Source organism: Carassius auratus, chromosome 31 (genome assembly GCF_003368295.1).
Source record: "Carassius auratus strain Wakin chromosome 31, ASM336829v1, whole genome shotgun sequence".
Classification (NCBI taxonomy): Eukaryota; Metazoa; Chordata; class Actinopteri; order Cypriniformes; family Cyprinidae; genus Carassius; species Carassius auratus.
Window position 1 is genome coordinate 7,128,359 of NC_039273.1, and position 25,090 is coordinate 7,153,448.

The following is a 25,090-nucleotide window of genomic DNA, read 5'->3' on the forward strand; positions in this document are numbered from 1 at the left end:
CTTTCTTTGTAGCTGAACTTTTCAGCATCTCTGGGTACATTTAATGTGGCAGCAGAGGTGGAGGGGGTAAAGGTCAAGGGTGATGGCGAGATGCACATGACCCTGAGCAGCAGCCTTTTGTCCAGTCTGAATCGACAGCTCCAGTTTATCACATATACTAACACGTTGTTCCACCCCAGCACAGCTGACACAGGTAAGCTTCTGGGTAATTCCTGTAAAAAAAACAAACAAAAAAACTTAGTTATCTCAAATGTACAAGTAAACTCAGGACTGGATAATCTTTATGTTGATCTGTAGTTTTTATGTGTTTGTGATTCAGTGCAGTTAGATATAGAAGGACATCAAGCTCTGTTTTCCATCAAGATCCGTCATGGAGTTACACCCAAACTCTACAACACAGGCTCTGATGGAGATCAAGGTAAGTACGTCAGTGTTATCATTGTTTATTACAACTATAGCTATCAAAAATATTTATTTGTTCATTTAAATTAAAATAAAATAAAATATAAATATTAGATGAAAACCTTAAAAAAAGAATGAAAAAGATAATCGTTGCCCCGGATTTGAATTTTTTGAAGTACTGACATTTTTTAAACTAAAAGTGAAATAAAAATAAGTTAAAGCTAAATAGAAATAGAAATTGAATACAATTATAAAATACAAAAATGAAAAAATAAATAAATACATGAAAAAAAAAAACACAACAACAATAAAAGTGAATTCATAACATTAATAAATCCTATAGCACAGTGGTTCGCAAACTTTTTGCAGAGTGCACCCCTTTATAGTGTTTGACACGTGTACAAGCACCTCCACTACCTTACTCCAGTTAAACACCACATTTTAACTGCAAAATCACTGTATACAGGGCTTGACATTAACTTGTCTGCTCACTAGCCACTGTGGCAAGTGGTTTTCCAAAGTAACTAGCCACTCAGGATTTTCACTGGCCACAATTTTGTTGGAAAATTACGATTTTATATGACTAAAGGTACTGCATATTAAAATGTATTTAAATCAATTTCCAGGTCATTTTTCACCTATTTAAAGGGCATTTTTATTTGTACGTATTTTAATAAGATACTTAAGGGTTGTTACCAATAAAATATAATCAGTATCTTTTCCTTGCAGAAGAAACAGAAACAGCTGAAGTGGCATTTAGATGCATATACACAGACAGTTTAATGAAGCTGAAATGTAGCATTTTGGAAAACTGCAAAGATAAGCTACTTTTAAACATGAAAGTAAACCACCAGTAGGTGGAATCAGGTGACTGTCTTAATGTGTGAGTCATTGAGGCATTCATTCAAACGATTCATTCAGACAGTTGATTCATTCAAGAATGAAACATGTGCATGTCTTTATGAAAGGACCGCTGAATCATTCAGTAATGAAACACCAGTGTGTTGCCCAGAAATGTGTGACTGTTTTGCTGTTAAGCAAATCAAGCAAAAACTGTCAACATAGACAATATTGTATTAAAATGTAAGTTACTTATTGTGAAACCCTGACTGTATATTAGATAACATCAACATTTCAGTTATAAATTAAAAAAGAATATTACTTAAAGGGTTCGTTCATCGAAAAAATTATGTCATTACAGTTTTTCTCAGTCACTTTGGTGCATTTTTCAAAACAGAAATGAAATTCTCAAAACTACTTGTACAACCTCCACATCATCTAGTCATTTATACACATCATAAAACCAGTTTCTCATTCTTTTGAACAAGTTGCGATTGCTTTTGTACATTCATGCAATTGATTATGCATGTTTATCGGCAGTTTCCTACATTATCAGTTGCTCATGTCATGTTGCTCAAAACGTATTGCATAGTTTTCTGTGCAACAGTCTTACCCTTCAAAACATCTAGTTTTTAGTTCATCATATAAGTCATTAAATGCAAAATGGTTAATCTAGTTGTCAAAAACTGCCTAGCACACTTTTTATATTTATTTTTACACATTATTATTAGACTTTTTGTACATTTGGCATGAATTGTCCAAGTGAATCTTGACTTATGAAGAGAATGTAGATGATAAACCAATGATAAACCCTTTCTCTGAAATAGCTCAAAGGTTCATCTCATGAATCTTCAGTTGAAAAGCTTATACTGTATAGACAGAGGACAACACAAGAGTTACACATTCTGAAAATGGACTTATTTTCATATTTGTGTCCATATTTGTTTTTCCTTTTCTATATCACAATGACATTGTAAAGGTTTTTTTTTTTTGGTCAGACTTTGTAAAAGTGTAACTGGGAATTCTATCCAGTCTCTTTCAGTCAATATCCCACATACAGTAATGTGTAAATGTGTACGTTTGAAATGGATATGGCTTACATAAGCATATGGCATATTGTTCAATACAGTAGTTTACATCAGATCATCCCTCCAGAGTAAACTGTTATATTGACAACATGACTAAGCAATTTGACTGTCTTATCCGTAAACTATGACACAAGGACTTGTCATTCTGATGGCAGTGATATGTTCATTGACACAGATATTTATTTTTGAGAGATGAACTAAGGATTTTGAGCAGGAGACTGGCTTTTGCAGGTAATTCATGGTGATTTGCTATTTGTACGAGTTGTTTTGAGAAATGCACTTTATGTTTTGCAAATTGTGAGTTTGATTCGAGAAATGTACCAAAGCGACTGAGAAAAACTGTAATGACTCACCCTCATGTTTTTCCAAACACGTAAGACCTCCGTTCATCTTCAGTACACAGTTTAAGATATTTTAGATTTAGTTCGAGAGATTTCTGTCCCTCCATTGAAACTGTGTGTACGGTATACTGTCCATGTCCAGAAAGATAAGAAAAACATCTTCAAAGTAGTCCATGTGACATCAGAGGATCAGTTAGAATTTGTTGAAGCATCGAAAATACATTTTGGTCCAAAAATAGCAAAAAACAAGATTTTATTCAGCATTGTCTTCTGTTCCGTGTCTATTGTGAGCGAGTTCAAAACACTGAAGTTTAGTGATATCCAGTTTGCAAACTAATTACTCGATGTAACCGGATCTTCATGAACCAAAATGTATTTTTGATTTTTCAACAAATTCTAACTGACCCTCTGATGTCACATGGACTAACATCTAAGATGTTTTTATTAACTTTCTGGACATGGACAGTATACCGTACACACAGTTTCAATGGAGGGACAGAAAGCTCTCGGACTAAATCTAAAATATCTTAAACTGTGTTCCGAAGATGAACGGAGGTCGTACTTGTTTGGAAAGACATGAGGGTGAGTTATTAATCACATTTTTGGGTGAACTATCCCTTTAATACCCTTTTTAGTGAGATGCTGCTACAATTCAATTTATTCTTTGTATATTAGATGTGTCAGCACATTTACACTTCCTCATGGCAAAATAATGTTTCACTCTGTGATTTTAGTGTTAGTTGTTATTTATAATGTAAGGAAATTAAAGCCACATGTTTCATTTACATTTGACTTTCTGTTTGCTTGATTTCAGAGTATAACATCAGTGCTCTTGTGACCATAGCAACTAAAACCTTCCTGCGCTATGACAAGCTCCAAGATTTAATTGACAGCATACGCCAGTACTATCCAACAGTTACAATAGTGATAGCAGATGACAGTGAGCACCCGAAAACAGTATCAGGCCCATATATTGAACATTACATCATGCCCTTCGGAAAGGTGGGTCACTTTGTTGAGTTGATGGCACATTTATTTATGTGTTTACATGCACTATGATGGGTTCTGAATATGTATGTCTATGTTTCAGGGCTGGTTTGCTGGTCGTAATCTGGCCGTGTCACAGGTCACCACCAAATATGTGCTATGGGTGGATGATGACTTTATTTTTACTACCAACACAAAGCTGGAGAAGCTGGTGGATGTGCTGGAGAAAACCACACTTGACCTGGTGAGAAAGTCAATGTACAAACCCGATTCCAAAAAAGTTGGGACACTGTACAAACTGTAAATAAAAACAGAATGCAATGATGTGGAAGTTTCAAATTTCAATATTTTATTCAGAATACAACATAGATGACATTTCAAATGTTTAAACTGAGAAAATATATCATTTTAAGGAAAAAATAAGTTGATTTTAAATTTCATGGCATCAACACATCTCAAAAAAGTTTGGACAAGGCCATGTTTACCTCTTCTTTTTATAACAGTCTACAAACATCTGGGGACTGAGGAGACAAGTTGCCAAGTTTAGGAATAGGAATGTTGTCCCATTCTTGTCTAATGCAGGCTTATAGTTCCTCTTTATGATGCGCCCAATTTTTTCTATGGGTGAAAGACCTGGTCTGCAGGCTGGCCATTTCAGTACCCAGATCCTTCTTCTACGCAGCCGTGATGTTGTAATTGATGCAGTATGTGGTCTGGCATTGTCATGTTGGAAAATGCAAGGTCTTCCCTGAAAGAGACAACATCTGGATGGGAGCATATGTTATTCTAGAACTTGGATATACCTTTCAGCATTTCCAGATGTGTAAGCTGCCCATGCCACACGCACTCATGCAACCCCATACGATCAGAGATGCAGGCTTCTGAGCTGAGCGCTGATAACAACTTCTGTTGTTCTTGTCCTCTTTAATCCGGATGACCTGGCGTCCCAGTTTCCCAAAAAGAACTTCAAATTTTGATTCCTCTGACCACAGAACAGTTTTCCACTTTGCCACAGTCCATTTCAAATGAGCCTTGGTCCAGAGAAAATGCCTGCGCTTCTGGATCATGTTTAGATATGGCTTCTTTTTTGACCTATAGAGTTTAAGCCGGCAACGGTGAATGGGACTGTGGATTGTGTTCACAGACAATGTTTTCTGGAAGTATTCCTGAGCCGATGTTGCGATTTCCATTACAGTAGGATTCCTGTATGTGATTCAGTGCCGTCTAATGTCCCGAAGATCAGGGGCATCCAGTATGGTTTTTCAGCCTTGACCCTTACGCACAGAAATTGTTCCAGATTCTCTGAATCTTTGGATGATATTATGCACTGTAGATAATGATAACTTCAAACTCTTTGCAATTTTTCTCTGATAAAATCCTTTCTGACATTGCTCCACTCTTTTTCGCCATCATGCATTGGGGGAATTGGTGATCCTCTGCCCATCTTGACTTCTGAGAGACACTGCCAGTCTGAGAGGCTCTTTTTATACCCAATCATGTTGCCAATTGACCTAATAAGTTGCAAATTGGTCCTCCAGCTGTTCCTTATATGTACATTTTACTTTTTTCAGCCCTTCATTGCTACCTGTTCCAACCTTTTTGCAATGTGTAGCTTTAATGAAATCCAAAATGAGCCAATATTTGGAATGACATTTCAAAATGTCTCACTTTCAATGTTTTATATGCTATCTATATTTCATTTTGAATAAAATATAAGTTTATGAGATTTGTAAATTATACCATTCCTTTTTTACTCACAATTTGTACAATGCCCCAACTTTTCTGGAATCGGGTTTGTAGTATGATATACACAGTATATGAGAATTGTCACTCATTCACGGGTTTTCTTAAGTCCAGTGAATATTAGCCATCAAATAAAGACAAAGCAACCAAAACATTATAATTCAGTCTTATCTAGTGAAGAGCCATTGCAGAAGCATATGTTGAGTGGATCAGGTCCCCTGAGGACTCTTTCTGTTGCACAGGAAACAAGCGTTTTTTTGGTGAGGAACTTACACCTTTTAAACCACCACAGTCCCCACTTTAACCTTTAATCAAGAAGGCACCATCCTACATCACAAAACCCACAGCAACAGGCTAAATTTATTTTAATAAAAAATCTCAAGCAGTAGAATAGTTAGGCATCATGTTATTTTTTAACAGTGCTTTTAGAATAATGACTGCTTTCTGGTTGTTTGTGGGTTATGTTCATGATTAATGTTGTGAACTGGATGAGTGGTTATTTTTCTATGACACTTGATAAAGGAAACTGACTTCAAACAACTGCTAAAACCACTTGATGGTTAAAAATAAAAAGTTAGTTATAGGGCTTGTGTGATTAGAAATAAAAATAATAATATTGCAATAAAATGTATGATAATGAAATACATTTTTACTCAATGCATGTTGCTTACAGGGCGACTGAGTAGAATGAAATATCCTTTAATTATAATCCCAGGAGCCCGTTTCTGAAAGGACATTTAGTGAAAACTCTGAGTATGTTAACCCTAGATTGAGGGAAACTCTAGGTTTTCTGTTTCAGAATGGGAGGTTTGTCAAACCTGAAAAAAGAATGGTAAGTCAAGCCTGTTTCTGAAAGAGAGATAACTTATACTCAGAGTCAGTTACCTTATGAACCTAACCTGGTTGGGAGCAGGTTTTCTTTGGTAAAACCAGAGTTTATTTCGGTCTCCTCCCCCTTTTTAAAGCACAAGCTATGTTTTTTTTTCTTATTTCAATATGAATATAAAAAAATATAAATAAATATAGATGGATTTTGTATATAGAAAATTATATAAGATACTTAGTCTTGTTTCCTTGGGGGATCTAAATTAAATGCATTTTACTTAAGTAAAATTATATGCTAGATGGTAATAAAAATAATCTTTATGCAAATGGAAAAAAAGATTACTAAGTGCAAATCGACTGTAGCTCTGCCCTCCATCTTGATAGAATATATCATGACTTTCACTGTAACGTTTTTCTGTTAATAGCATCTAGAGCTATTTGCACTTAGCCTACTGTAAATAGGATATATCGCTAAGAAAGTATGTTAATTCCACTTAGTGTAAATAGCAGCTGCCGTATTTTTTTTTATCCTATTGCAAAGGATATTATTATCCTAGGCAAAACAAAGAAACAAATAGAGATATAATTAGTGTAGCTGCTGTTCCAACAAAGAAAAATTAATTATTCTAACCCAAGCTAAAGAATAAGAATGCGCATTTGATCAGATACAACTACAGGCACAATTAATGAGATGCATTATTTAAATGCTTGGACAAAGCAATGTGTTTTTAATCTAGATTTAAACAGAGAGAGTGTCTGAACCCCAGACATTATCAGGAAGGCTATTCCAGAGTTTAGGAGCTAAATGTGAAAAAGCTCTACCTCTTTTAGTGGACTTTGCTATCTTAGGAACTACCAAAAGCAAAGAGTTTAACTTAATGACAGAAATCATAGAAAATGTTTTAAAGTGATAGGCTAGTCATCCTTACTTCAAAATCCTTAATAAGTACAGAATCTTCATGACAGTGATTATATACACAGATCCTCTGTGTACTAAACTTGTGCTAAGTTAGCAGGCCTGGGTTCTAATCTGCCCAAGTATATATATTTTTTCTCATTAATAACAAATGTTTTCATCAGGAATTATATCAAGAGCAGGAATAGAGAGCCTCCACAAAAGTTAGCATTAGTTTGAAGAGCTAATCTGTGCAAGAGCCACCATCACTGATAACAGTGGCAACGAGCATTTAGCGTGGTTTTAAAAGCAACACATTTCAGTGCCCAATCAGAATTGGGTCACTGGAAGCATGCAGTGTAAATGCGGCCTCTGTCTCTGGCACTGATTGGTGTTGAATCGAAACAGAGGATACAATTGTCCAAGTCTGTAAAGGTCAAAATGGTCCAAAAATGGAACATAATTTTAGAACACATTGTTTGTTTCATTTTTAGGACCCTGCTCACACAGGAAGAGTTTCAAGTAGTCAGTCTTGTTCCCGAGGCTGAAGTATTTTTTCAGTTGTTTTCAATGGGAACGGCACATTTTTTTAAAAGCCCAGGAGTGTGCCGAGCTCTGAGCATCTTTTTCATGCCGAGCACTCGGGCATATTTTTCTCAGCACAGAAAGTTGAAGAATGTTCAACTTTGGGTAAAACACAGTGCTTATCACTCACATTTTAGTCAGACATCTAATCACAGTGGAGGAAGGGCGGGGCAAATATCATTCTGACCAACTGTCACACATTTTGTTTGTACTACAGCTAAACCACAATGGAGGAGACGTTAAATGGATAGTTCACCCTAAAATTAAAATCACCCCATGACCCATCCCCCCTTAAGCCATCCTAGGTGTATATGACACTCTTCTTTCAGACAGATACAGTCAGAGTTACATTAAATAATGTCCAGGCTACTCTTTGCTTTATAATAGGAGTAAATGGTTGCCCAAAATTTGAACTTGTTTTGCTCCTCTTTTGTGCTTCCATGTTCGTCACTTCCGCATTCATCACAGCATTGGCCTACGCCTACATCATCCGCTGGATGCCACTCTCTCATGAATGAGTGTACGACAGTTAATGGAAACTAGAGATTAAGGTTTATAACATTGTAAATATGGATATTTTTCTCACACAAATGCATTGCGTCTCTTCGGAAGGCCTTTATTAGCCCCAATTTTATAATGGATGGGTGCAATTTTTTGGACTTAAAATGTTGGGCTACCATCCACTCCCATTATAAATCATGGATTATTATTTAATATAACTCTGATTTTATTCGTCTGAAAGAAGAATGTTATATACACCTACTATGGCTTGAGGGTGAGTAAATCATGGGATCATGTTCATGTCTTAAACAGATAGGATTCCCAGACTACTACATATATTGATAGGAAAAATAATGATTGCAGTATTTCATTTATGATGTGTCTGCCACATTACTTCTGCAGATATCGAGGATATCCAATATCTTTGCAACCAAAGCCTCTCTTACTGAAAAAAAAAAATAATACTTTGTTGCAGAAGTGCTCTAATGGGGTCAAAACTGGGTGTTTTCAGAAGAGGGCCTGGCTAAAAATGCTATGGTGGAAATAGCCTAAAAGGTTAATACAGTTTAAATCTATTTGAATCACAAAATATGGCTAAGGAAAGAGTACTATAAATACAGTTTTAATTACATTTTGCTTTAGGCAGCTGCAGATCTAGGGCAGATCATTGCTCTGGAATGGATCAGCTAGCTATGCGACCTTTTCAGTGAACGGGTCTTCTGTGTGCACAGTCATACAGCTGGAGTCATGCCTTCGATAAGTAGACAAGCACATCTGCTTTAAAAAAAAAGGGAAAGAGACAGAAAATTGCTTAAAGGTGTTTTTATTAATAGGAAGAGATACTCTGTACTAAAAAGTCTTCTCCAGTTCAGTTTATCATCCCTGCATTGTTCTTAGTGTTCTGCTGTGTGTGTGTTTAGGTTGGAGGAGCAGTGCGTGAAGCTACAGGTTACACTGCCACCTACAGGCAGACTATCTCAATTGAAGCTGGAGAGGAAGATGGGGACTGTCTGCACATGCGGAGAGGCTTCCATCACATCATCCAGGGCTTTCCTCACTGTGTTGTCACTGATGGAGTCATCAATTTCTTTCTTGCCAGGACAGATAAAGTGCAGCAGGTGGGCTTTGACCCCCGGCTAGCCCGTGTTGCGCATTTGGGTGAGTTTTCATTTGAGTCCAAACACAAAAGTAGGTGTTTCTAGGATTGTGGTGTATTTTGCAGCAAAATTTCTCAAAAATAAAACTCCTCAATTAGGTATGCACCAATATTAAATTCTGAGGCGAGAAAATGATAAGCAGATAATTATTTTGTGTTTTGTTGTTAATTATGTTATGACTGATGTAATAAAACTATACTACTTTATATAAATACATTCAAAATAAAATATTTAAAAACTAATCAGTGGGAAAATTTAAATAATGCAAATTTAGGCACCAAAAATTGGCTATACCGTATGATCTTCATTTTGTGATCTGATTTCATTTTGAAAGATTTTTATTGAAATCTGCAAAAGAGAGTAAAGACTTTTAGAAAAACTTATATTGCATATATGCATATATGCCTTTTTGCTTTAAAGCGGCAGCAATTGCCATTATAAGAAATTACAAACACGCTGACACAAAAAGGGACAAAAAATGTCCTCATGTCCACATTTTGTTTTACAGAGTTTTTTATAGATGGACTCGGCTCCCTGCATGTTGGGTCATGTGATGATGTCATTGTGAACCATGCCACAAAAATCAAGCTGCCATGGGGACAGTCGGAAAGCGACAAAACTTACGCAAAGTTCCGCTACCCTCCTGCTTCATCTGATGCGACACACACCAAAAATGGCCTCCTGTACTTCAAAAACCGCTTCCAGTGTCTAACACACAACTGAACACCCTGACTATGCCTTCTTCTCTTTCTCTCATCCCCCCTTAATTGAATACTCTCTCCCCGAGTAGCTAAAGGAACCTCTGAAGACACTGGAAGTGTGCTGTGTATGTACTGTACTGTATTTGGTCCAATGTGAGTATGGGGGAGTTCAAATAAGTCTGTTCTTTTGGAAACTCTCATAGTGTGATCACACATGACTGACGGATGAGATGCACAGTCATGGCTGGTTAAGATTTTTTTGATACCTGAAGATGTCGTATTTTTGTGTCTCCTTTCTTTAGCTTTATTTTTGTTCACAAGAATTCTTTAGATGCTGATCAAACCATTCTGTAAATTATGCACAGCCTTCTTTTTCTCCTTAGCCAATTGTGTTTCAGTATCACATTTAAAGGGATAATAAGGAAAAAAAAGTATTCTGTCATCATCTGCTCGTGGATGTTGTTTAAAATGCATATAACCCAGCGAGCTGCATAGAAAAAAGGTATTTTGGAGGGGGTCACAGACAGAGTTTTCCTTTTTGTTTGTAGTGGTAACAGCATTCAAAATGTACTGGAAATAAAACAATCCAATTATGCTTATTTATATAAACACAGACTGCAAAACTTCAAAAATAACTCCACATCACAATACAGACGGAATAAACTTTCAGTTTAAGTAGCTTGTATAATGAAAGTTTACAGTGACAGAGTGACATCACTGGCCAAATGTCCCGTTTTCGTTTCCTTTTTTTTTTACTGGCATATTTCTCAAACCACAGCATTCAGATGTTTCCACAAACAAACATCTGAAAAGCTCCGCCCATGTGTACATGCAGTTATGGGCAGTGCCTTCAGAGTGTTTACAGTATTGCAATCTGATTAGAGACTTCCAAGCGCATTCACGACATGAAAGTAAGTCAATTTTGACAGAATTTTCATTTTTGAGAGAACTAGTCCCTCAATTGATGAGAAAACGAGGTTTCTTTTGAAACTGAAGAACAAAGAGAAGACAGCCGAGGGAAACATTTTGAACAATGACTTTTAGAATTTTTTTAATTCCAGTTAAAGGGAGACCATTTCTTTGGAACATTGATCGTGTGTTCTTATGTATGTCTGTGTGAGGGTCATCTCTCTGTACGTTTGCACTAAACCAAATGGACTTCAATTGGAGAGACTCGACCCTCAGCGTCACTAAAAAGAAGGAATGGACTGAACATCATTAGCAAGCTAAAACCACAGACTATCCAACCCGTCTCTTTCATTATCTCTCTCCCTCTCACATACACACTCTGAAAGATATATCAGCAAAAGATAGATGGGTGATTCATTGTACATCAGTAAAATCTGAATTTTATTATTATTATTTATTATTAAGAGTGACTGTGCCAAAGGCTTAATTACTGTCCTTGTATGACTTGATTTTTGTTTGTACTTTTTTTACTTCCTTTATTCTGGGATCTTTTTAAGATTGTATCCTAAAGTACTGAAGCATGAATATAGCAGCCAGAATGCCACCTTTTATAAATTTAGTTTGCAAGCCCATCATAAGCATATATTCCAAAGTTGCTTACTGTAATGCTTTTATTTGTTTGTTTGTTTGAGCGGGATTTCATCCAATGCCAGATTTGTTGGGGAAATTGTCAAGTCAGTTGCTTTTGCTGTGCAGAATGGCTGAGACAACTAACTTTACTAAAATAAAAAAGCAGAATTAATAAACTTAAATGGCACAGATGTGCAAATATAAATGAATGAATAAAATGGTAATTCAAATGTTAGGCTATATCTACATTAGCAGTCAAAATATGGACACACCTGATTCTTTATTCATTCTTATTTTCCACATACATTTTGTCATGAAAATGTTGAACCTAAAAAAATCATAATTAAACGTTATACTCTAGCTTTTTTTAAGTAGCCAAATTCTGCTCAATGATCCATTTTTTTTAAACTAGGTTTTTAAAAGACATTCATGAACAGACACTATGTATATTTCTTACCCAAAATTAACCTTTAAGATCAAAAGGTCATTATAAATGTGTCCAAACCTTAATTTGTACTCTATATTTGATAGAAATAAATAATTGTTTAAAAAAAATTACCTGTATGCAGCCACCTACTGTAGAGTAAAAGCATGTACGAAGCTAATGTAATAGCTGTCTAATTCAATATATAACATCCTTGTGCATAATTTTTATTACATTTGTTTGCATATTGTTTGTTTTATGTGTGTGTGTGTGTGTGTGTGTGTTTGTGTGTGTGTGCGTGTGTGTGTGGGAGAGAGATAAGTGTTTTTTAAAATACATCAAGTGTGCTTTTCATTGTCGCTCATGAACAGCATGAGGCCCTAATGACTGTTTTCTGCATTATATATTGAACAACAGATTCTTTAAATAATGTTCAACATTATGGCCTTGTCAAAGATTATACCTGTGTGTGTGAGTGTGGGGTAGTTTTCCCCATCCTGTCTAAAAACAGTGCCAAACAGGAGACTTTCTAGAAAGCCTTAAAAGAGGTTAAGGAAGTGAAAGAACAAAGTAAAAAAAAAAAAGATACATAATGAATTTTATATAATACATAATTCAGTACATAATGGATTTTAATGAGCACACAGGCTGAATATAACAAGCAATGGTGTAAAATTGAATTGAAAACTAAATCTTGTGCTCTTGCTTTGTATCTTGAATGTGATGCTCCTCAAAACAAAACAAAAAAAAAAAGGTTAAAAAATCCTTTTAAATGGCTCTTTATCACACTCTACCAGTCATTATACTGCAGTTATCTGCCCTGCATATTCGCAAGGTCAGAAGGAGCATGTAAAAGCATTGGTGTAAGGCTGATTCTTACAATTAGTTTCAGATGAGCTTAAGATGATAGGAGCTTAAACAGATATGGGAAGCTGAATATCAGATTTTTTTTTGGCTGTGTATTAAATGGAGAGTTTGAATTTTTGATGATATTTAAAGCATTTTTCTCAAAAACCTCCCTGCTTCCTCCTCACTTCACTGATCATGATTCTGTCTCTTCATCTCTGGATTCTCACTGAGTCTGCATGACTTCTAATTTCTGTTGGGGTTTTGTATCTCTACAGGAAGGTAGCTAATTTTCTGTCTCCCAAAAACTATGGCTGCCTATTGATCATATTTTAAAAGAACAAAATGTAGTTTGCAAATGTCCCTTAAATATAAAGCTGGAAATTTTAGTTTTCCTTTTTTGTAAATGTAAAAAAAAAATAATTTGTTGTCGAATGGAATGAGATAAAGGCTTTGGTGATAACATTTCGTGCCATGTCTTCTGTGTTCCTGAAGAGCTGTGTAAATCTATAGACAATCTTTTAGAATCTTTAAACTGACAGCTTTTAATATTAAAATCCTTAGGGTCATTGAATATAAACTGCTAATGAATACATCTACATTGAAATAAGAAATAGCAACACATTGGATAGCTTGAAATTGTGTCCATTTACAAAAAGGTTCAAGTGCACATACCTGATATTTACAGAATCTGCCAAGTCAAATGCCGAAATTCAGCCTCTGCATTCAGTAATATAAAATTAGCAGTAGCTACAAATATAATTTTGACTTCATGAATTATATCCTGTCAGTGACAAAAAGTTTAGCATATACAGTCAAATACATAACATTTTTGTTATGGTAGAAAATGTAATCTAGTAGGTATAAAATACTCAAATTGTTAACATTGTCAAAGATTGAAGCTTGTGATAGGTTTACAGTTTGTTTGTGTGACTTATATTGAAATGAACTAACAAATGGCCTAAGACTTCCTTTATCTTCTTATAATGCTCTCTTGAGGGTAACAGATGGGGCATTGTATGAGTTGAGGGAAGAGGAAGATGAGAAACTGCCTTCACAGACTGTCAGAAAGCTAAAATTATAGGAATGGAATGAAATCAAACGTTTTTAAATGAAATATCAGTTCTCTACAAAAGGTGGACTCTATGTTTAATGAACAAATTCTGATGTCAACTCAACAATTCAGCAAACTCTAACCTTTCAATGGGGCATAGAAGGTTGTGAAGGACTCCAGGAGTGCAGACAGGGCTGACCGTGGCAGTCTATGGAGGCAGAGCGAAAAGGTTGCAGGCCAGAGTTCAGTGAGGGTGAAGTTGTCAAGTTCTCTCCCAGGCTGAGAAATGTAATTCCTTTCCTCTGGAATTCAATAGGAGACTGCAGGGCTATAACAGGTGAGATAGAGGAGATGAAACAGAACATATCCATTAAGAATTCTGCTCTAAGGCAAGGTCACAGAAAGGTCAAGGAACGCATGACGATGATGATACCGTTTAAGAAGTTGCGCTGTGTCTCCAGCATCTGTATGATGTCATTTGCCCAGGTCATTATGACTTCTGGAGATGATGCACGAAGAATAAATCGTTGCATGCTTCCATCAATATTACGAGATGTCAACACCATCCGACATGGGTCATCTGGGCAATGATCCTCAATTCCCAAACAACTAATCTGTGAAAGATATAAATGTAGAAATAAACATTTGCCCCCATATTTGTTTGGTTTACATTCTCGTCTATTTCTCACCTTGATGCTGTTTTTGTAGATGTATCCTGGCAGGGAAAATCCTTTCTTGCGGTCGATTGGTTCACTGAGGATGACAAGTTGCTCGAAGAGGAACACCCGTCTCTCTTTGGGACGGGAGAGGATGCTGTTCTCATTCTCAGTGAATGTGAAGGTGTCCTGTTGCAAGAGTTTTCCTTGTGCTCTAAGTTGACCCTTTGAACCCAATCAATCACGAGTCATTCGAGTGCATTTTTACCCACAAATATATGTAAAAGATAGATAATAAATCTAACCATAAATGGCCCAAATAGATAATTATTAAAAAAATAATGGACTCATGCTGTGCTAATTTTGGATACTGGAGCAGTCCAAGGTGAAGTAAACCATTTACATTTCTGCAGTTTATTTTGGTCTCGTCTTACCTCAAAACCCTGTAGTCTTCCAACATTCATCATGTCATTACATCGCTTTGGAACAAAACACATCACCTCTACTGCCCTCTGAGATAAGTGATGAAGAAGACAGAATAATAATTCACTATGTAAACTGAAAATGAGTTTACTCTCTTTTGCTCAATCTAATAAGCCAGTACAGACTGCACCTACCTCAAGATCTTCAGTTTGTCTGCCTGCTTTAGTGTAGCACTTCAAGAAGTCCTGTAAATAAATACACAAACACAGAATATACAGAGAATTTTAGATGAACAGGCTATTTTTCTGTAACATCTGAATAAGTAACACTCAGGTAATTGAAACTCCCACTTCAGAGTCCAATTATGACCCATCATTTTTTCTTCTTCTTTTTTTAAATCATGCAATTTTAAAAGAAGTAACTTTTGAATGAGTATGCACTGTACTTGTCTACAAGCTGACACAAACACACCTTTAGCAGAAGCTGATATTTCATGATTCTCTGAACTGGTTTGATGAGCAGGTCATTTAGCTGCAGTCTGTGACCCAGCTGTTGTCTCAGTTCCTACATGCAGAAAGAGCACAGGACAGGCATACACCTTGACCTCGTACACCAAAGAGTAAACATTGCCTTATAATTATATTCTGATTTTTACCTCATTGAAACATAAATTACCTCAAAATAGGTTTCAATGTACTCTGAGACGATGTGCTCTGACTTTGGCTTGTTCTGACAGTAAACCACATACATGTTGAGCCTCCTCTCCTTGAAAAAACACAGAGATATTAATTTCTTAACCTACTTTAAATGGATTACTGCATTTAATGTTCACTATATCACTAGCAATTTAACTTGCAAGAAGGAAATAAAACATAGACTTACATGTTTGATAAACAGTTGTGCCAGCAGGTCAGGTTCACACACACATTTCTCCAACTCCCCAAGAAAATAGCTGAGATAAAAGATGAATAAAAGCAGCAGCTGTAAGAAGATCAGGTTTACACAACTCAATGATTAGAGATCCTATCAATAGGTGACCTACTCTTTGTGCCAGTCATAGATCTGATGAATGTTCCCAAACACAATTTTATCCTTTCCCACCAAATACTCTGGCACCCCAGCACTTCTCATTGTAGCCATATAACCCTGAAGAAGGGAGAACATGAGAGTTAAAGAGAATGAATGAGTAAGATCTATACTGACTGAATGCATTTATATGTTACCTCCACTACAAGCCCCAGATCGTCCACATACAGCTTCTCTGTTTCTATCAGCTCTGACAGCACATATCTATGAGAGAGACATAAGGTATGTCAGATTTGGAGAAAGGTTTATAAATAATATAGTTTTCCGGAAACCATGGGTTTGGGTACTATCAATCAAATACTTACATGCTTTTCTCTAAAGCAGTTCTTCTCTCCTGCTCATCATCCTCTATGCTCTGCGAATATATACGTGTCTCGTCACTCAAGTCGGGATCTCTCTCCCCAGAATGCACATTGCAAGAGTGATGCCTTGGGTATCTTGGGTAATGGGGACTGCCAGGAGATGCTGGCCCTGAAAGTTCAGCACAGTCCTAAATGCCACAGACAGAGAAAGTGTGTACAGTTTTAGAATAATATATAAAAATAACACAGATAATTCTTTGTGACAAACATTACCATTCAAAAGTTTGGGGATTGGATTTTTTTCATGTTTTTAAAAGAAAAAACACCAAGGTTGCATTGTTAAAACTGTAATATTTTGATACATTTGAAAACGGTTTAATATTTTTGTGGAAACGTTGATACTTTTTTCAGGATCCATTGAGGACTTTGTAATATTTCAAAAGCCTCTGCTGTAATTTTGGATCAATTTAATCATACGTGCTGAATAAAAGTATTAATTTCTTCTTTAAAAAATCTTACTGACTTCTAACTTTTGAATGGAATAATGTAAATAATGGTCGCAGTGATTTTGCCAAGACATGTTCCTGGATCAACATCTTTTGGATAAACATTACTTTCCAAAAATATAGACCTAAACCTAACCCTACCCATAATTTAAATTATAGGTGAATAACAAGGGTGTAGAAGCATCTAACCCTGATTGTAAATTATGTCCATACCAGAGATCTGTAGGAGCGGGGCAGTTTCTTGGATTCCGCTGGGCTCAGTGGGCTTTGAGTAGATGAGAGAGTGAGAAACATAGAGGATGACCCTTCTGGGCTCTGAATGACCTTTGAGCTCTGACCCTTGCCAACTCTGCCCAGACTAAGCTTTCGAGCTGGGCTGCTCAACCATCTCTTGAGGGCCTTGATGGAGCGCTGTGGTGTGGTAGATATTTTTCTAGTGAAAAGAGGCTGATGGTTGCAGGGTGAGATTGGAGAGAGGTCATCAGTGGAGACGGAGGCTGAAGGTGGATCAGGAGGCAAAGAGACATCGCTGAGCCCTGTCAATGTGTATGACTCTAGAGTGAGAAGGAAAGAGAGAGAGAGAGAGAAAGAGAGAAGAAATGTAGTAGTAGACCTTTAAAACAACATAAAAAAAAGCGGTAGTTCACCTAATAATGAAAATTCCTCCATCCTCTACTTACCCTCGAAGCATTCTAGGTGTATGTGACATATTAAAAATTGTCCCACAATACCCCATAGAAAATCTATGGGGTATTGTGAAGAGGAAGATGCGTTATACCAGACCCAACAAAGCAGAAGAGCTGAAGGCCACTATCAGAGCATCCTGGGCTCTCATAACACCTGAGCAGTGCTACAGACTGATCGACTCCATGCCACACCGCATCGCTGCAGTAAATCAGGCAAAAGGAGCCGCAACTAAGTATTGAGTGCTTTACATGCTCATACTTTTCATATTCATACTTTTCAGCTGGCCAAGATTCTCAAAAACCTTTCTTTGTATTGGTCTTAAGTAGTGGTGGGCCGTTATCGGCGTTAACGTGCTGCGTTAACGGGAGACTCTTATCGGGCGATAAAAAAAATATCGCCGTTAATCTATTCTCAAAGTTGGGTTGGGAGCTGGGTCTATACTAAGCAAGCTATGATGACTTTCACCTTGATATTTTATGTAACCAACTGGCTGAGGCCACTGCTGCGCATCGTCAGGAAAGCTTATATTTTTCACATGTTTTTACGCCTTACCGCTTGTCGATTTAAACATTAAAGCATCCAAACACAAGAGGCGGAAAAGCTGAACGGATAGCTGGTTACTGGTGTTCGGTGCGCACGAAAGAGAGAGAGAGCCGCATATCACTGACAGCTTCTGCGAAGAGAAAGGCGTCTCAAAACACTTGAACATCGAATTTGCTTATTTTTACTCTTGTGCCGACAAATAAATACAAAATATGTCAATATCCCCCTTGGAAATTATGCTCGAAAAAACTGTCAGTTATTTCTAAAGTGAAAGTAAACAGTTGAGAAAGAACATGGGATGTATATTATATTGGATGCGTTCATCGTCTCTTAAAGGAACCGCGCCTAATTTAGCCACTGGCTGCTGTAATGTTAATCCACGAAAATGAAAGAAAAATCGTTTTTTTTTTTTTTTGTAGTTGTAGTTTTAACAGTCAACCCAAAAATTATTCAGACACCAGAAATAATTTTTGATATATATATATAGAAAAACTGTAATAATGTGAGAAATGTTGAAGGTGTCTGAATAAATGTAGGTTTGATTGTATATTTCATTTTTACATTGAAGACTATCCAGTGCTATTTTACATTTAATTATTTGGTTTTTGTACCTTGACACCTACAAACTTGAAAAAACGTAAACATTGGTGTGAAACAGGCGTAAGGTTGTTTGCACCTTGTGCAATGTGGAATTAGTTTACAGCTTTTTCCAGCACTTTGTGATGCATTTTGGAAACAGGAGATGAGCCCCTTTTCTAATGTTTTGAGTGTAATAAAGAATTCCTGTTCAGTAAAAAAAGAGACCTCTTCTATCTCACATAAGCATTATGAAAGGGTGTCTTTGACCCCTCACCTTTGCCCTCAGGTATGTGTTTGGGTCTTAAGCTCCAGCTTTGTTCTGCATTTTCCAATTCTGTACTCTTCTTTGAACAACCCTGTTTGTCTTCCAGCAAAAGACTCCTTTCAGTATGTTCTTGCATCTGAAATGGGTAATAAAAATTTGTGTTATCCTCCAGCTCTGAAAGGGCAGAGTTGTAACTAGTTTTACTATCACAGCAGCTATGAAATTCATGTCCATACCTGAGCAATTAATGTGACCCTTGAATAAACACATACCTCCTCAAACTAGACCAACAACACATTGTGAGTCTCAAGAAAACTAACCCCAAAATTCAAAGAAAAAAAACCATATATACATCCCAACATTGACTTATTTGAATGTTTAAATTCCCAATGGTAATTGTCTTTACTGGTTTTATGTTTATTTACAGTAAATCAGCATAAATTAAAGACAACACAACATTTACCATGGCATATAAAAACAATGACAACTTAAATAATATGTCATTAATTTCAACATTGCAGTTATTCAATTATATATATTTTTCCACCATAGTAAAAAAAAAGGTTAAAATATTATGGGCACATTTTATTTATTTTTAATAAAAATCTGTTTATTAAAAATCCAACAATACAAGTGTCTTGATATTTGCCTTTCTATGAGGACCCAAATATAAGCTAGAATTATTTTATTATTATTATTATTATTATGCATGCCTACTATATGGATCCAAATGATACTGTGCATGAAGAATCCTTATATTTTCTGCTTTCTTACTTCATTTGAACTAAACCTTTGACAGTTTGGCCTAGTTGGAGCAATCTTAGCAGTGAACCGATGACTTGTTGTGACAAGTTGGCCAAATTTCTGTTGAAGGCGTTAAGTCTTAACTATAAATGAATCATTTTTTGTTTAGAGAATTTCAAATAAGCCCAAACAGTATTTCAAAAAGACTGCAACTAAAAAGACTCACTAAAAATACTTTAGAAAGATGTTCATGTGGTAATGTAATTTTTGCTGATGTGTTGCTGGTAAACAGAGAACATGCATCCCTAAGGCATAAGAAAAGCGACACAGACCTGCTTTCAATCACTCTTGTTTTGACTGGTTTAAGTGTGTGTGGGTCTGAGTTAACAAAGTGTTGTTGGCATGATTGTACATTATTACATTATTGCTAAAGCATCCAAGGTATTTAAACAAAAACATCAGAATTTTATGAACATTTAAATTAAAAGACATTAATGTAAAATTTCACAAGAACACTCATCAAAAACACATTATTTACTATACTAATATATATACACATACATATAAAAAACTATATATATATATAAAACTTTCATCTTTTACTGATATGGACAGTAGTCCATTATACATGTCTATGTACATACTTAACACTATAATTTGGGGGAAAATAGTCCCCAAAAAGGACTTAGGAATTAGAATTTTATTTTAAAAAAAATCTGTAGAATGTCTACATACTCTTTACGTGTGTGTGTGAGTGTGTGTGTGTGTATGCGTGTGTGTGTGTGTGTGTGTGTGCTCACCGAGTGCTGATCATCCAAGGATGGGAGAGTGTTTGATAAAGACATCAGCGGTTGCTCTGTGTTTCCCTGAAGTTTGGCCAAACTCTTCATCTTTCGCTGTCTCTGTCTCTGGATAAATGAACGAAATGTTTGGCTCCTTGTTTTGTTGTGTCTTCTCTACTGGTACTGTCCTGCGTAATCTCCATTCAGCTCTTCCTGACTCACTGACACACATTCTTCTCTTCTCTACCTCTTCTTTCCACCACCCATTCACTCCCACCTCTCCAACACACTTTTGTTTCATCTTGTCCTCCCTGGGGCAGAGACAGAGTGCAACAAGAGAAAAAAGAGGAAGAGCTCGACATGTTATCCTACAAATATGCACAGGATTTTATCATTAGGGTTTTTCCTTAGGGTTCGTCTAATTGACTTATAATTAGAACAAGAAGTCAATGGAAGGTGTCCATCATGACATTTATCTATATATCCTTGTCCCCATATGGAAAAAATAAACATACTAAATAGTATATTTATAAAAATCTGTGGAAGTAATAGAAATAGATAGAAAACATTAATCATACACTCCAGAAAGTAGTTTTAGTTCAGTTATATGGAAATACTGTATGCCTGTATGTTATGTTATGTTAATTTATTATGCACAAAATATGCATATGTTGTTGTACTACTGATGCAGGTGTTAATTACATAATGATTATTGTTATTTACTTGTGCCACAGTAAACTGGTACATTTCTGTGGGACTGCTTTATGGAGATGCCTGAAGTTAAGAAAAAAGAAAAAAGTTAAACAAAATTAAACACTTAAACTGGTCATGTAAGGATATTTTTGTCAACAAAGCATAATCCTTTTAATACTTAGTGAGCGAGTTAGAGTATGAATGCATTTGTTTGTCAGTATGAGACAGAGATCTCATAAGAAAAGCAAACTATTTTGATAGTGTGTGTGTATGTGTGTTTGAAAGGTGATATGCTCTGAAAGCCTGTATTGGGTCTTTTCTGATCCTGAAAGGCATTAGTCAGTCTAATGACCTGAAGTGTTAGGGAGTATGAATACGCCCATCTGTAATCACATCAAATACAACAACATACTATGAAGACGTGAAACTGATGGCTGTATTATCTGCAGAATGAGGTTTCTGATAATGACTTAAAGGTACAGCAGCATTTATGAATACCTCTTTTTTTTTCTTCCCATTGTATATGACCTGCACGGCTGTCCTCATCTGGATATTAACCACTGAGACAATGACGGCAACACTGCACTAATGATCGCAGCTCAAGCTGGTCAGTTTCTGCATGTGTGATGTCAATTCACTGTTTTGATGGAAATTAGATGAACTACTGCCTGGATTCTGCTGGCAATAATAGTGCCCCAGCCAAATAGTGATATGATACTGTAATAGTTACTATTTACTGTTTAAAGAATTTAACCCATTATTTTTCAATGTACTGTAGTGTATATTTCAAAATACAAAGTAACAATTTTTTTTTTTTTTATCTTTCTGTACACAGGTTATGTCTCTATGTGTAACTACATCATGAATTACTTCCCTGGTGCAGAGACAGAGATCAGAGACAACAGAAGATTCTCTGCCCTCATTAAAGCTGCCATACAGGGCAGGAATGATGTTGCGGCAGCTCTAATAATGCACGGTTAGTAGTTGAACACACACATATTGATGTGCTGAAAATGATCCTTCAGAATGTTGGAATGTTTGTATTCATCCCATCAGTAGAGAGACACAGGAAGTTACCTAAAGACCCACATAACTAATCACAAATGGTGTTGCTGGCACTGACCCAGTTTGCTAGTTTAGCATCCAAAGTTTAATTAATTAAGTAATTAAAGCAAAAGTGTAAGTAAAGCCAAGCAAAAGATCAGTGGAAGGAACAACCTGACTAGGCAGAGTGATTTCTGACACAGCATTCTTTTTTAAATGATTACTCCTCCAGAATCCTTTTGATACATAATATATACATATTTTGATATTCTCTGTATTTTTCTGTCTTAGGTGCTGATGTAAATGCTGTAGACTCCAACTGTGGTAAATGTGCACGTGACTTGGAACTGAAAACAGGTCGCTTTGACACACTGAATCGGTTCAGATTCAGTTTCCCACGTGACCCACAGGACAATGGTGTCATGGATCACATGGTATGAATGGCTACCTGCATACACAGCCCATTCATAGCCACAGCCACACGACCGCTGTACCCAAGCAGCCCTCTGCAGATGGGTAAACGTCGACTTGCTGTGGCTGAACTGATGCAGAAGCACTCACAGAAGAAGCTTGAGGAGAGTTCACTGTGCCATCGAAACAGCTCCATCTCCTCCATTTCTCCATCTGTCCACTCAGCTGAGTCTGTTTCTTTTTCCTGCTGTGCCAATACAGTGAGACGAGGCAGTTTGCTGTCTATTGCTCCGTCTGGAATGCGCACATTCATTCCTCATAGTGTAGCATCAAGGCACAACAGTGTCTTCTCGTCTGGTTGTATCCCCCAGATCAAAGTGACCAAATCCTCTGAGCCCCACCCCAAAAAAGGAGAAGAAGAATAAAAAGCAGAAAGATTACCAGGGGCCTCCAAAGTGGAAGTATAAGGAGGCTAATGACGAGAAGAAGAATGGGAAGAAAGCGCTGAAGGAAAAGGAAACGAAGGAAAAAGAGTTGAAAAGCAAAGACAAGGATAAAAGAAAAAGGAAAAAGTGTAATGACTAAGATAGGCTCTTTAAAACATTCAAGGTATAGATGCCCACAGTTAATTGTGTGTGAGGAAATGCTTGATGACAGAATCTGTGAAGCAATGCAGAGAAGAACAAATAGGAAGCGCATTTTGAAACTTCACTGATGCATTCCTGTCTCACGAAAATCACGTCCTGCTTCCTATTGGGGAAATTTGTCTATGATCATTTCTGTCAGTCTGTAAGGTCTCTGATTGAATGATTTACATGTAGAATAATTCCTGAATGAATGGTGCATCTAAATAATTACAGACATCATCAGAACTGAATTGGTCTTAACCAAAAATATTACAGTTAATTTGTAACAAATTACCTATAGTCCATCACTGACATAAATGTAATAATAATAATAATTTAACCACAGTTTATTTGCAGGACTATTGTATCCCACAGCAGACAGCTGTCGAAATTAGGATTATATGCAAAAAACTTCTGTATTGTCAGTAATCTGCTCTCTCACAGTTATGCAGCACAGCCATGTGAAGAGTAGCAGTAAAGCCATGCTGGATTAGAGATCTAGCCGTGTTACATGTATTTGCATACAGTAGGCCTAAAAACTAACTCTGTGAAATGTAAATATAGCTATATTGTTTTAGCACATATCTGAGTTTACATATTTTTTTCCCCATCTATAAAATATTGCAACATGTGCATTTCATATACTGTAATGTATATTCAAAGCTAGCTGGTATATCGCAATCACTTTTATATCACTGGTATATCACTCTTTCTTCATAGCAATAGCTTTGGTGTGCTGGATAATGTGTGTGAGAAACACAGCATATCAGGGTAAGACCCATTAGTTTGAGGTAGTAGTACAGGGAGGAAGTGCAGTTTTTTTTTTTTCATTCAGGTCCTGTAAAGTTACATTTATCATGTCGTTCAAAGAAGTATTCTCACTAACCTGTCCTGTTCCTAAAAATATATGAACTAAAGATCTCTAGGTTGTTGTGATTCTTCTAGAAAAGTACATATAGCCTATTTTGTAGTGTAAAAACATGAATGATCATTGAATCAGACGTGTAATAATATGCAATAAGCTCATCATGCCTGCAGTAACATGTTGATTAAGCTTCATTTTACCTTTTATTACCCTGCATTGTTATTGGGTTTGGTATAATTTTTAAATGTTTTGAAAGATTGTTATTTATAATAAGTGGTTTGTATTTTTATATATTTTAAAATGTTATTTATTCCTGTGATTGCAAGCTGAATTTTTAATTCAACAGCCATTATTTCAATCTTCAGTGTCACATAATCCTCCAGAAATCATTCTAATAATGCTGATTTAGTTCCCAAGACACGTTTCTGATAATTTTCAATGTTGCACACCTTTGTTTGTGGAAACCAAGATGCATTTTTTTCAGTATTCTTTGCTAAATATATCCCAGGGAACACGTTAGGAGAAAATTGTTAGCTTGACATTGCTGTCATTAATAACTGTTGTCCTCCCTTTTCATTTTCTGTTTCATTCTTATTCTGTCTCTTACCTCCACCATATGCTCCATCAATTCAGAGTAAATGAAAGTAATGTTGCATTAAACACAATAGTAGAGGTTGCTTGTGCCACCCTTTGGAGTGCTCCTTATCCCATAACTGTGTCTGTGGGCAAGTAGAAAAGCCCCTCACAGAGCCCAGAAACCACAGAAGCCTGAGTGACCTCTAAGGTCATCAGATGATCAGATACAAAATATTTCCTTATCCCCCTGTAAATTGTGTGCTGGTAAAAATCTACTCGGACTGAACTGAAAAATCCATATTCTGAATTAAGTAACCCTGTAACCTTAGTCGTATGGAAGTTTGATTATGCATGTGATTATGTCTTAATGTATT

At 36.3% G+C, this 25,090-nt stretch overlaps 2 protein-coding genes and 1 pseudogene across 4 annotated transcripts in view; 2 read left to right on the forward strand and 1 right to left on the reverse strand.

Moving 5' to 3' along the window:
• The window catches only part of LOC113050355 (beta-1,4 N-acetylgalactosaminyltransferase 1-like), a 40,777-nt gene extending 27,442 nt beyond the window's left edge, over positions 1 to 13,335 (forward strand). For both annotated transcript variants that reach the window (XM_026213241.1, XM_026213242.1), the window contains exons 7-12: positions 13 to 193; positions 320 to 418; positions 3,486 to 3,673; positions 3,762 to 3,902; positions 9,128 to 9,365; positions 9,873 to 13,335. In XM_026213241.1, coding sequence (XP_026069026.1) covers positions 13 to 193; positions 320 to 418; positions 3,486 to 3,673; positions 3,762 to 3,902; positions 9,128 to 9,365; positions 9,873 to 10,087 — 1,062 coding nt within the window. In that variant the 3' untranslated portion in view covers positions 10,088 to 13,335. The remainder of the gene's footprint in view (positions 1 to 12; positions 194 to 319; positions 419 to 3,485; positions 3,674 to 3,761; positions 3,903 to 9,127; positions 9,366 to 9,872) is intronic.
• LOC113050354 (rho guanine nucleotide exchange factor 25-like) lies at positions 82 to 20,775 on the reverse strand. Of its 2 annotated transcripts, none has more exons than XM_026213239.1 (15): positions 20,520 to 20,775; positions 18,985 to 19,111; positions 17,115 to 17,455; positions 16,399 to 16,583; positions 16,231 to 16,297; positions 16,050 to 16,153; positions 15,890 to 15,959; positions 15,683 to 15,772; positions 15,479 to 15,571; positions 15,202 to 15,252; positions 15,019 to 15,096; positions 14,618 to 14,809; positions 14,362 to 14,542; positions 14,072 to 14,256; positions 82 to 212 (listed from the first exon to the last, which is right to left on the reverse strand). In XM_026213239.1, exons 1-14 carry the CDS (start codon positions 20,607 to 20,609, stop codon positions 14,075 to 14,077), a joined length of 1,851 nt encoding a protein of 616 aa, XP_026069024.1. In that variant the 5' UTR covers positions 20,610 to 20,775; the 3' UTR covers positions 82 to 212; positions 14,072 to 14,074. The 2 variants fall into 2 exon arrangements, with proteins under 2 accessions (XP_026069024.1, XP_026069023.1); XM_026213238.1 differs by lacking the exon at positions 82 to 212 and adding an exon at positions 12,613 to 13,946.
• A 788-nt stretch (positions 20,776 to 21,563) lies between these two features.
• LOC113051176 (ankyrin repeat domain-containing protein 33B-like) lies at positions 21,564 to 23,325 on the forward strand (annotated as a pseudogene).
• The last annotated feature ends 1,765 nt before the right edge of the window (positions 23,326 to 25,090 follow it).